Below are 12,652 nucleotides of genomic sequence, written 5' to 3' on the forward strand. Positions count from 1 at the left end.
TTGCACATTGTCAGTTAATACTATCAATAGAATTGTATTGATAGAATGGGAATCAAAGTCATGTTTTCTAATAAGTAGACTCATGATACTTCCTGAATACTTGATTTTATGTTATTTTAATAAATGCTGTTTGAAATAAGTACCATCAACTAGGATTAGCATCTTTTGAATATATACCTTATACTGTTTTTATTTCAAATTGTTGGGTTTCCTTTGGGATTAACCATGTAATTGCTTTTTATTCATTTAAAGTATACATAGTAGTCTAAGTGGATGATTAAAAATTGGAGGTCATGTATTTTTAAATCAAGAAGGCATATAATGCAATAGTGAATTTGAATTAATGCTGGTACTGTTGACTGCTTGAAAGAAGGGATCTATCCTGTAGAATCATAATAGTATCGTATACTTATGGTCATTTTCTTTTTTATTTTACTCATGGTCTTAAAAATGCTTTCACTCCTAAATCCATAGTGTCATTGTAAAAACTGTGAGTGCTATCTGCTGGTTGTAGCAGTGCTGACACACTTTTACTCTGGTACCCAGCTTTCTTATCTATTGCTTGCAGAATGAAAATGTGCAAGTAATGAGCTTCTGTATATTAAGACATTTCCTACTTGAAGAAAATATTTTTTACCTGACCAGGTGGTGGCGCAGTGGATAGAGTGTCGGGCTAGGACACAGGGGATTTAGGTTTGAGGCCCTGAGATTGTCAGCTTGGGTGCTGGCTCACCAGCTTGAGTGCTGGGTCACTGGTTTGAGCGTGGGGTCATAGACATAACCCCATGGTTTCTGGCTTGAGCCCAAAGGTCACTAGTTTGAAGCCCAGGGTTGCTGGCTTGAACCCAGGGTCTCTGGCTTGAGCAAGGGGTCACTTGCTCTGCTGGACGCCCCCCAGCCCCCCAGTCAAGGCACATATGAGAAAGCAATCAATGAACAACTAAGGAGATGCAATGAAGAACTGATGCTTCTCATCTCTCTCCCTTCCTGTCTCTCTGTTTATATCTGTCCCTCTCTCTGACTCTCTGTCAAAAAAAAAAATTCTTAAGAGTTCATGTGTTGTCAGATACAGAATAGTAACTTTATGAATGTGAGGATGTGAAGAGAGGAATTAAATTTTGTTCTTCATCCTTTGTGGACTATACTGCTGGGTACTTTCTAAACTAAAATCTTTTTATAGAGAATTATATTTGGAATTTACAACATTCTCACTCAGATTCCAATGATACCTTTTAAATGGTTAGGAAATCCTTGGAAGCATGTACAAATATACATATTTATATTGTCTTATTCAGCCAGAATAAGGTTTTGCTAGCGAGGGAAAGTTGGAGGAAATGGGGCTTTGTCAAAGACATTAAGTGAGAATGAAGAATCAACATTAAGTACTGTGGAAAATACCTTCGATATGTGTTTTAACTTTATGTTTGAATTTTTATAAAATTCAACTCTGATTTCTGAGTTTAGTTGGGAAAGGAAATTGAGAAATTTAAGTAGAAGAGTGCCAGTTATTATTTTTTTTCAGTAGTACAGCAAAGATTTGAAAAGTTAAAAACTAGAGACAAAATAAAACAGCCATCTAGTGGGTGCAACTTGAAGAACTGTAAGCATAGTTACAGTACCAGGAGCTCACACAAAAATCTCTCATGAGTCATTATTAGGCATGCAGCCCAGTCATTCCTTATCACACAAAGGAGCTATATCTACTTGTATTACTAAATATTTTAAAATAAAATTTTAATGAGAGGGGAAACATTATGTAAAATAAGTAGTTGAACTACAGCATTATGTAAATATCTTCAGAGGTCATTTGAGATAGCATAACATTTTTTTTTTAGCATAACATTTTAGTAAGCTATACACATTTCTCTTGTGATTTGTATTACTCAGATTTTCAAAATTATAAACCTCAAATAGTGCTTTTTATTTATTTTATTTATTTTTATTTTTATTTTTTTTTGTATTTTTCCGAAGCTGGAAACAGGGAGGCAGTCAGACAGACTCCCGCATGCGCCCGACCGGGATCCACCCAGCACGCCCACCAGGGGGCGATGCTCTGCCCATCTGGGGCGTCACTCTGCTGCAATCAGAACCATTCTAGCTCCTGAGGCAGAGGCCACAGAGCCATCCTCAGCGTCCAGGCAAACTTTGCTCCAGTGGAGCCTTGGCTGCGGGAGGGGAAGAGAGAGACAGAGAAGAAGGAGAGGGGGAGGGTGGAGAAGCAGATGGGCACTTCTCCTGTGTGCCCTGGCCGGGAATCGAACCCGGGACTTCTGCACGCCAGGCCGAGCTCTACCACTGAGCCAACCGGCCAGGGCCAATAGTGCTGTTTAAATACATGTTTATTCTGAGTTATTGCTGGAAAATATCTAGGCCTCTCTTGCCTATGTAAATTAACCTGTTTTTCTGGTTGAAACACAGATTTTACTTATTGTCTGTTATAGAATAAATTTTAGTTATTGTAGGCTTATACATTTTATTGATGCAAAAATGAATTATTTTCCAGGAGCAAAATAATGCTGTACAAAGCATGCAAGAGAAAGTAGAAAAATTAGAAGCTGAACACATGGACTGCACTGACCATTTACGGCGTCAAACAAATGAGCTTGAATTTAGCACTCAACGAGAGGAACGTCTTCGAAAAGAATTTGAGGTATATTTCTCATTCTTTTGTACATATATTATCCAGTCAGTAATTTCAGGTCAGGGAAAGGTTTATTGTGTGATAAAATGTGAAACTATTTTTTTTTTAGCGTTTATTTATTCTTAATATTTGGCTTTTTTGAAAACGTTTGTATCTGAGTAAATTATATTTTGGCCTGACCAGGTGGTGGAGCGGTGGATAGAATGTCAGACTGGGATGCGGAGGACCCAGGTTCAAAACCCCGAGGTGACCGGCTTGAGCACAGGCTTACCAGCTTGAGCGAGGGGTTGCTGGCTTAGGCATGGAACCATAGACATGACCCTATAGTCGCTGATTTGAGCCTAAAGGTTGCTGGCTTGAGCCCAAAGGTCACTGGCTTGAAGTCCAAGGTTGCTGGCTTGAGCAAGGGGTCACTTGCTCTGCTGTAGCCCCCCAGTTAAGGCACATATGAGAAAGCAATCACTGGCCCTGGCCATTTGGCTCAGTGGTAGAGTGTCGGCCTGGCGTGCAGAAGTTCCGGGTTCGATTCCTGGCCAGGGCACACAGGAGAGGCGCCCATCTGCTTCTCCACCCCTCCCCCTTTCCTTCCTCTCTGTCTCTCTCTTCCCCTCTCACAGCCGAGGCTCCATTGGAGCAAAGATGGCCCTGGCGCTGGGGATGGCTCCTTGGTCTCTGCCCCAGGCACTAGAGTGGCTCTGGTCGCAACAGAGCGATGCCCCAGAGGGGCAGAGCATCGCCCTCTGGTGGGCAGAGCGTCGCCCCCTGGTGGGCGTGCTGGGTGGATCCCGGTCAGGCGCATGCGGGAGTCTGACTGTCTCTCCCCGTTTCCAGCTTCAGAAAAATACAAAAAAAAAAAAAAAAAAGAGAGAGAGAAAGAGAGAAAGCAAACACTGAACAACTAAGGAGCTTCAACGAAGAATTTGATGCTTCTCATTTCTCTCCCTTCCTGTCTGTCTGTCCCTATCTTTCTTTCTCTCTGTGGCTCTGTAAAAAAAAATTATATTTTGTTCCTACTTGTTAAAATCTATCTGCTTTTAATATTAATTCTCATGAAATATTTGGAAAGTGTTAGGGTAATTGTTTACTTTATGAGTTAGAGAAAGCAGTACAGGAAAAGATTTTGTATAATAATATTAAATTTTAATTTTGTGGTTTGAATCATGAATACTGCTGCATGACTGTGGAATACTCAAGTAAGGCTAGATGAGAAAGGAGCATCAGTTTACAAATGAAAAATAAAAATATTTTTATGAGTGATTAATACTGATAAACATTTTAATTAATCTTGAGAAAAATGGAATGTATTTGTTAATTATACTTTTTTAAAATTCCTTTTGCTTTATGGAAATTTAAATATTTTAATAAATAAAGAAGTTTGTCTTAAACATAATTTGTAATTGTTACTAGGTAAATTAACCTTTATGAAGAGTATTTACTGATAAAATAGTAGAGATATTCTTATTAAACTCATGGCAGTTGTTTAACATTGTTTTGGGATGTATAGCCAAAGAAATATGTAAAGGCAAGAATAGCAATAAGAATTACAATTTTTGGAAAGAAGGAGGTATGCTTTTAATTATTGTAGATATGTTTATAATTCTGACTAGTCAAGAAAATCAACTTTAAAATTATTAATACTAGTAAGAATATTCAACTAGGAGACCAGAAAGAAAATAATATGAAGTAATTATATTTAAATTCTTATATACTAGCAATAATTAGATAATAAATTAGTAAGTTTTCTTCACCACAGTAACAAAACTAGGAAGACAATTGACAACAAATACATTAAAGATTTTAAAATTTGAGAGTCTTCAAAGAAAATGGCACGACATTTTGTAAGCACTTAATATTTGTAAAGACCAGAATCCTCCCTGGATTATATTATGGGTTAAAGCAGTTCTAATGAAAACTTCAATGGAAATATAATGGGAAGACAAATTCTAAAATTCGTGTGGAAGACTAAAGAGCCAGATGACAATATTAAAACATTTTGCTAAGAGTTATGAGTGGGGACTTATATTACCAAAAGTGAATACATACTGTGAAGCTTCAATAAAGTGTCAGTTGTTGTTTTTGGTTATATGTAACAGAAACCAACTTTGGTTAACTTAAAAAGAGAATTCAGTGAAATATGGGAATCTGCCTGACCAGCCAGTGGCGCCATAGATAAAGCATTGGCCTTGGATGCTGAGGATGCAGGTTTGAAACCCTCAGGTCATGGGCTTGAGTTCAGGCTCACCAGCTTGAGTGCAGGGTCGCCGGCTTGAGAATGGGATTATAGACATGAACCCTTGGTCGCTGGCTTGAGCCCAAAGGTCACTGGCTTGAAGCCCAAGTTTGCTGGCTTGAGCCCAATGTTGCTGGCTTTAGCAAGGGTTCACTGGTTCAGCTGGAGCCCCTCAGTCAAAGCACATATGAGAAAGCAATCAATGAACAACTAAGGCGCTGCAAATATGAGTTGATGCTTCTCATCTCTCTTTCTTCCTTTCTGTCTGTTCCTGCCTGTCTCTCAGAAAAAACAAAACAAAACAGTATGGGAATCTTATTCACAGAATCAGAAGGAACACTGAGGAATCAGGCTCAGAAAGTATGTCTCCAGAGGTCTCTGGAGCAGAAATGATGGATGAAGTTGGGGTAGACTGGTGTCAATAATTTTCATTTTTCTGAAACTTTTTTCAGGATTTAAATCCCAGGAAGAAAACATTGATTGAAATAACTAATTTGCCTTAAATAAATACCTCTTAATTTTAAAATTAAAGCCCAAATTAGAAACTCTTGTAGAGAATATCAGGGTGCTGGTATCATAAAAAGGAGAAAAGATTTTTCAGTGCTGAAAAGTGCAATAACTGTAAGATCAGACTTTCTTTTTTTTTTCATTATTACTACTTTTTAAAAATTTTATTTTTTCATCTGACCAGGTGGTGGTGCAGTGGATAGAGTGTAAATCTGGGATGTTGAGGACCCAGGTTTGAACCCTGAGGTTGCTGGTTTGAGGCTAAGATCGCTGGCTTGAGCAAGGGGTCACTGGCTCAGCTGAGCTCCTGGTCAAGGCACATATGAGAAAATAATCAATGAACAACTAAGACGCTGCAACTATGAGTTAGTCGATGCTTCTCATCTCTCTCCCTGTCTGTCCCTGTCTGTCCTTCTCTCTCTCTCTCTCTCTCATTAAGAAGAGAAAAAAAAATTTTCATTTACTGTTTACATTCAGTTTTATTTTGAATTCATTTTAGGTGCACAGTATAGTGGTTAGACAATTGTATACTTTCCAAAGTGATACCCTGATATTTAAAGTCCCCACCTGGCACCATACATAAGTATTACAATATTATTGACTGTATTCCTATCCTGTACTTTACATCACCGTGACTGTTTCGTAACTTCCAATTTGTACTTCTTAATCCCTTCATCTTTTTAAACCATACCACTATTCCCTTTCCCTCTGGCAAACATCAGTCTGTTCTCTGTATCTATGAGTCTGTTTCAGTTTTGTTTGTTTATTTAATTTGTTTTTTAGGTACCACATATTACTGAAATCACATGGTACTTGCCTTTCTCAGACTTATTTCACTTAGCATAATATCTTCTAGGTCTGTCTATGTTGTTGTTGCAAATTGTAAGATTTCATTTTATTTTTATGGCTGAATAATATTCCATTATATATGTACTACCACTTTTTTAATCCACTTGTCCACTGATAGGCACATGGGTTGTTTCCATATTTTGCCTATTGTTAATTACACTGCGATAAACGCAGGGGTGCATACATTCTTTTGAAATAGTGTTTTGAGTTTCTTTGGATATATACCCAGAAATGGAATTGTGGGTCATTTAAAAATTTTTTTGTGGGGGAGGGGGGAATGGGAGAGGGAAAGGGGGAGGGGGAGGGGCACAAAGAAAACAAGATAGAAGGTGACAGAGGACAATCTGACTTTGGGTGATGGGTATGCAACATAATTGAACGACAAGATAACCTGGACTTGTTATCTTTGAATATATGTATCCTGATTTATTGATGTCACCCCATTAAAAAAATAAAATTATTAAAAAATAAAATAAAATAAAAAGAATATAAATAAAAAAAATTTTTTTTTGTGGAACCTCCATATTGTTTTCCATAGTGGCTGTGACAATCTAATCTGCATTCCTACCAACAGAGCACCAGGGTTTTCTTTTCTTCATATCACTTGCTATTTGTTGATTTATGAATGATAGCCATTCTGACTGGTGTGAGGTAGTATCTCATTGTGGTTTTAATTTGCATTTCTCTGATGACTAGTCACATTGAACATCTTTTCATAGGTCTATTGGCTATCTATCTATATGTCCTCTTTTAGAAGTCTATTCAGGTCTGTCTACTTTTTAATTGGATTTTTTGGTTTTTTTGGGTGTTGAGTTCTATGAGTTCTTTATTACTTTTATATATAAACTCCTTATCAGATGTATTATTGGCAGATATCTTTTACCATTCAGTAGTTTGGAAGACCAGACTTCAATGGAACAGAATTGAAAGGTCAATAGTAGGCTTATAAAATATTTATAAAAATTTAGTATATTAACATATTTCAAATCAGTGAGGATAGGAAAGATTATATAGTGAATTGTGTTGAAACAATTGGCTAACTATTTGAAACAAAATTAGGTTACTATCTTACATTATATTCTAAAGTAAATTCTAGTTGGATAAAAAGAATGAAATATTAAAAATGATGATAAACTAAGGAGGACAAAATTTAGATTAATTTTTCTGTTCTCATTGCTATATGATTTACTACTAATCAAAAAGTTTGGAGGGCCCTGGCTAGTTTGCTCGGTGGGTAGAGCATTGGCCCAGTGTGTGGATGTCCTGGATGGGATCCCCGGTCAGGACACAGATGAGAAGTGACCTTCTGCTCTTCTTCCCCTCCCTCTCTCTCCTCTCTTTCTCTTCTCTTCTTGCATCCAGTGGCTTGATTGGTTCAGGCATTAGTTCCAGATAGGGGTTGCTGGGTGGATTGTGGTCAGGGTGCATGCAGGAGTCTATCTCCTTTCCTCTCATTTAGGAAAATAAAATAGTGAAACATCATGAAGAAATAGATTTCTAGCCTTGGTTATGAAAATTAATGTCATATGTAAGTGAAACCCCTCACTACAAATAAAATAAAAAGACAACCAAATGAGAAAAATATTTACTTCAAAGGGTAAATATATTTCTATTTTTTTCTTTTTTTAGTGAAGGAGAGAGAGAGAAAGAGAGAGAGAAGGAAAGAGGGGGGGAGGAAAGGACAGACAGGAAGGGAGAGAGATGAGAAGCATCAACTCTTCGTTGCGGCACTTTAGTTGTTCATTGACTGCTTTCTCATATGTGCCTTGATTGGGGGGCTCTAGCTGAGCCAGTGATGGCTTGCTCAAGCCAGCAACCTTGGGCTCAAGCCAGTGACCTTGGGCTTCAAGCCAGTGACCTTTGGGCTCAAGCCAGAAACCATGAGGTCATGTCTGTGATCCCACGTTCAAGCCAGTGACCTCGTGCTCAAGATGGTGACTTATACCAACTATCACTCTGCTGTTTACAGTACACAAATGCCTCTGATGAAGTCACATATTCTTCTGTAACTTGTGGCATCCATGTGTCTGTGCATCGTCACAGAAGTTAGAACAGTAGCACAGTGCTGTTGGTGAAAGCTGTATAGCAGTTGCTTTATTTTATTATTATTTTTAAAGACTTTATTCAATTTCTAGAGAGGAGAGAGAGAGAGAGAGAGAGAGAGAGAGAGAGAGAGAGAGAGAGAAAGAGAAAGAGAAGTGGGGAGGAGAAGGAAACATCAACTCCTATATGTGCCTTGACCGGGCAAGCCCCGGATTTTGAACCAGCGACCTCAGTTTTCCAGGTTGATTCTTTATCCCACTGTGTCACCACAGGTCAGGTGCAGTTGCTTTATTTTTATGATTAATTTTCAGAATTCCATGGGATTGACACTATTCTCTAATTTTAGAGGTGAGCAGCAGGTTAGGTAGTGACTCAAGACCCATCACATATGCGTAGCCCTGAACAAGAAGCGTCGTGTCAGTTTTTTGGTTATGTGACCTCTGGAAAGTCACTTCTCTCTCTCTTGAGATTTAGTGTCCTGGTATAACAGAAGAAATACTTCAACAGATTATTTTCCTCGTCTTCAGGGAAAAGGCCACAGTAGAGCTATTAATAATAGAAGCTCTTCACAGTATTTAATTACATAGAACCTATAGATGTTCTCCCAAATTTGGTACAAAGGGATTACATGTTAGCATTTTTATGAATGTGGCATAATGAGCTGAATGACGGAACAGAAAGGACACACAATGGAAAGTACTGGAGGTGATGGGAAAGTTTTCACTTGGGCGGAAATGTGAATGCAGCACTGTGAGCAGAGCCCAGTTGTGCTGGAGGTTCTTGCTGTTGCCCAGCTCTGCATGTCTATAAATACCTTATTTTTCAGAAGTCTTTTAAAAAAATTTATTGATTTTTAGAGTGGAGAGGGGATAGAGAGCGAGAGAGCAACATCACTTTGTTGTTCTACTTATTTATGCATTCATTTTTTGATTCCTGCATGTGCCCTGTCCTTAGACTGAACCTGCAACCTCGGCATGTAAGGATGACGCTCTAACCAACTGAGCCTCCTGGGCAGGGCCCCATAAGTCTTAATAAAGGTACTTAACATTAAAAAAGGAATAGAGCCCTGGCCGGTTGGCTCAGTGGTAGAGCGTCGACCTGGCGTGCAGGAGTCCCAGGTTCGATTCCCGGCCAGGGCACACAGGAGAAGCACCCATCTGCTTCTCCACCCCTCCCCCTCTCCTTCCTCTCTCTCTGTTCCCCTCCTGCAGCCACAGCTCCATTGGAGCAAAGTTGGCCTGGGTGCTGAGGATGGCTCCATGGCCTCTGCCTCAGGCTCTAGAATGGCTCTGGTCGCAACAGAGCAACGCCCCAGATGGGCAGAGCATCACCCCCTGGTGGGCAGAGCGTCGCCCCTGGTGGGCGTGCTGGGTGGATCCCGGTCGGGCGCATGCGGGAGTCTGTCTGACTGCCTCCCTGTTTCCAACTTCAGAAAAATACAAAAAAAAAAAAAAAAAAAGGAATAGAAAACAGGACCCGTACATATGTTGTCTACAAAAGACCTACCTCAGAACAAAAGATACACATAGACTGAAAGTGAAGGGATGGAAAAAAAGTATTTCATGCAAATGCAAATGAAAAAAAAGCTGGAGTAGTAATACTTATCTGACAAAATAGACTTTAAAACAAAGGCTATAGTAAGGGATAAAGAAGGTCACTACATAATGATAAAGGGAGCAATCTAACAGGAGGATATAACCATTGTAAATATTTATGTGCCTCATGTAGGAGCACCTAAATATATAATGCAGATTTTGATGGGCATAAAGGGCGAGATTAAAAAAAAAAAGGAATAGAGTTACAGTTCTGAATATTCTTACACACTTAGAATTTAGGAAAATTCATTTAGAAGTCACATGAGGATGCTATTAAACCCTATAATCATCATTAAAAACATTTTCATTGTCTTACAGGTGTGGAAAGTACTAGGAAACAGTGATTTTCTTTTTGTTGACAAAATTCTTGCTAAGCTAGTTTTGACTCAGTCAAGAAAATGTCTAATACCTAAACTTAAGGATTTGTTTTGGATAACTCAGTATCGATTTTTTCCTTATAAAATATTTACTTGCCCAATTTATTTTTTTTACTGATTGATGTTGCAAGTGTAAAATTGTATTGGAGTAGTTTTATTTTGTGGTTTTTCTTAGCTACTTGGCAAACACTTTGATGAGACCAAGTCTCTGCTTTTGGAGAATTGGAAGCTTTGAGGGTAGTCCACATAGTCTCTTTTTATCCATTTTATATGAATTTTATAGGTGGACAAGTAAAATCCTTTGACTTATCTATGATTCTTCGTTCTTACACATCTTTAAATATTTTGCTCTATAATTTAGTGAATGTATTTTGTATTGGCTTTTTGCCCAGATGATGACATAATAAAGGAAAAGGTAAATTTCTAGAGTGCATTGTATGCTAGTTTTTACATTTAACTATGGAGACATTAACTACTAGAAATTCTAGGCACTTAATATCAATGGTAATTTTTTAAAAAAGGATTCACATAATATGGGATAATAATATAGAGAAAAACTGTTAAAATTTTAATTACTAGAATACATAATTTAATGTCAGTAATATCAGACTGAAGCAACGAATATCGCAGATATTTAGCCTAATAAATGTTTTAAACTTCAGGGAAGCTTTTTAATAGTTGCAGTTCATGAAGAAGTGACTTCTTTATGTGCCTGGGCCAAAGAAGTTTATATATTTGTATTTTAAATCTGATAAGCTATATACCATTGTGTGGCTTAATCATCCTAACGTGGATCAATGGTTTCTTAGATTAAAAAAGCAAACAAACTCCCAATCCAATTTTATAAATGTGGTGCTGGATACCACAGAACCGGGGGAAAAGTGAACTGGAAAAGAAATATCCATGGCTTTTATGAACCTCCTTACAACTAGGAGAGGTTATTTTTTATCATGGGAAATAAGCTTAACTCAATAAGAAAAGAGAAGATGCAAACCTAATTCTGAGAGAACTGAAGAGTCTTGTGAAGATTACAGTGGAGAGAGATTCTTTTCAAATAAATGCTGAATTGGTTCTGTCAGTCATAGTCTATATTGTAGTAACATGAAAGGTAGAATGTAGTTCTTTTCTTTATACATATTCTACACTCATCTGAAAAGGAAAAGAAATTAGTCTTTTCCTGTTGTTCATGAAGGCAGCTTCATCTGATTCATCCTTATAAAGCCATGATGTGTTTGAAGGAATTATTTTTAAATACCTGTTAGTGTTGATTACTAGCTATAAAGTAGGTAAATGATGAAATTGCTTGGGTTATATAGTAATTGCACTTATAAGTATTATACATTTTTATATTTATGTTTATAATGGATTATCAGATTGTAAATTCATTAAATTTTTTTTTAATCCTAAAGGTTTTGTTTTCAGAAAACGTAAAGATGACTTTAAAGATGCCCAATTGCCCTGACCAGATAGCTCAGTTGGTTGAGCATCGTCCTGAAGTGCAGAGGTTGCTGGTTCCATCCCTTGTCAGGGCACATACAGAAACAGATCAATGTTCATGTCTCTCTCTTTCTCCCTTCCTCTCTCTAATGTCAATAAAATAAACGTTAAAAAAATTGTAAAGAGTCTGATGGGCAGTGGCACAGTGGATAGAGCGTCGGACTGGGACACAGAGGACCCAGGTTCGAAACCCCAAGGTCACTCAAGGTTGCTGTCATGAGCAAGGGATCACTCGCCCTGCTGTAGCCTCGGTTCAAGGTACATAGGAGAAAAAGCAATCAGTGAACAACTAAGGTGCTGCAATGAAGAATTGATGCTTCTCATCTCTCTCCCTTTCTGTCTATCTGTCCCTATCTGTCCCTCTCTCTGACTCTGTCTCTGTCAAAAGTTAAAAAAATTTTAAATAAAAATAAACTGTAAAAATGCCAAATTAACTTATTACAACGCCAATTTAAATTTGTGGTCTATAAATTCAGTTTCTTGGCCTGACCTGTGGTGGCGCAGTGGATAAAGCGTCGACCTGGAAATGCTGAGGTCGCCGGTTCGAAACCCTGGGCTTGCCTGGTCATGGCACATATGGGAGTTGATGCTTCCAGCTCCTCCCCCCCTTCTCTCTCTGTCTCTCCTCTCTCTCTCTCTCTCTGTCTCTCCCTCTCCTCTCTAAAATGAATAAATAAATAAAAATTAAATTCAGTTCCTGAAATTTCCTATCTTCATTATCTGGTTTCTTTTATTATACCAAAAAGTAATAGAAACTTTTTTCCATTAAACTATTTTACAATTTGAATGGTACTAGTATACTTCATTATTCATTCCTGTGAAGAAAAAAAATGTGTGTTTTCTAGTTTTTTGCTGTAGTCATTCTGCTGCCTTACTATGTCCATTCTGAAACGTTTCAGCTCTGATTGTTGCC

At 38.0% G+C, this 12,652-nt stretch overlaps 1 protein-coding gene across 4 annotated transcripts in view; it reads left to right on the forward strand.

The window, feature by feature from the left end:
* The window catches only part of CCDC171 (coiled-coil domain containing 171), a 388,145-nt gene that overhangs the window by 55,631 nt on the left and 319,862 nt on the right, over window positions 1-12,652 (forward strand). For all 4 annotated transcript variants that reach the window (XM_066257293.1, XM_066257297.1, XM_066257296.1 and 1 more), the window contains one exon: window positions 2,504-2,650. In XM_066257293.1, coding sequence (XP_066113390.1) covers window positions 2,504-2,650 — 147 coding nt within the window. The remainder of the gene's footprint in view (window positions 1-2,503; window positions 2,651-12,652) is intronic.

Source organism: Saccopteryx bilineata, chromosome 2, assembly GCF_036850765.1.
Source record: "Saccopteryx bilineata isolate mSacBil1 chromosome 2, mSacBil1_pri_phased_curated, whole genome shotgun sequence".
Taxonomy (NCBI): Eukaryota; Metazoa; Chordata; class Mammalia; order Chiroptera; family Emballonuridae; genus Saccopteryx; species Saccopteryx bilineata.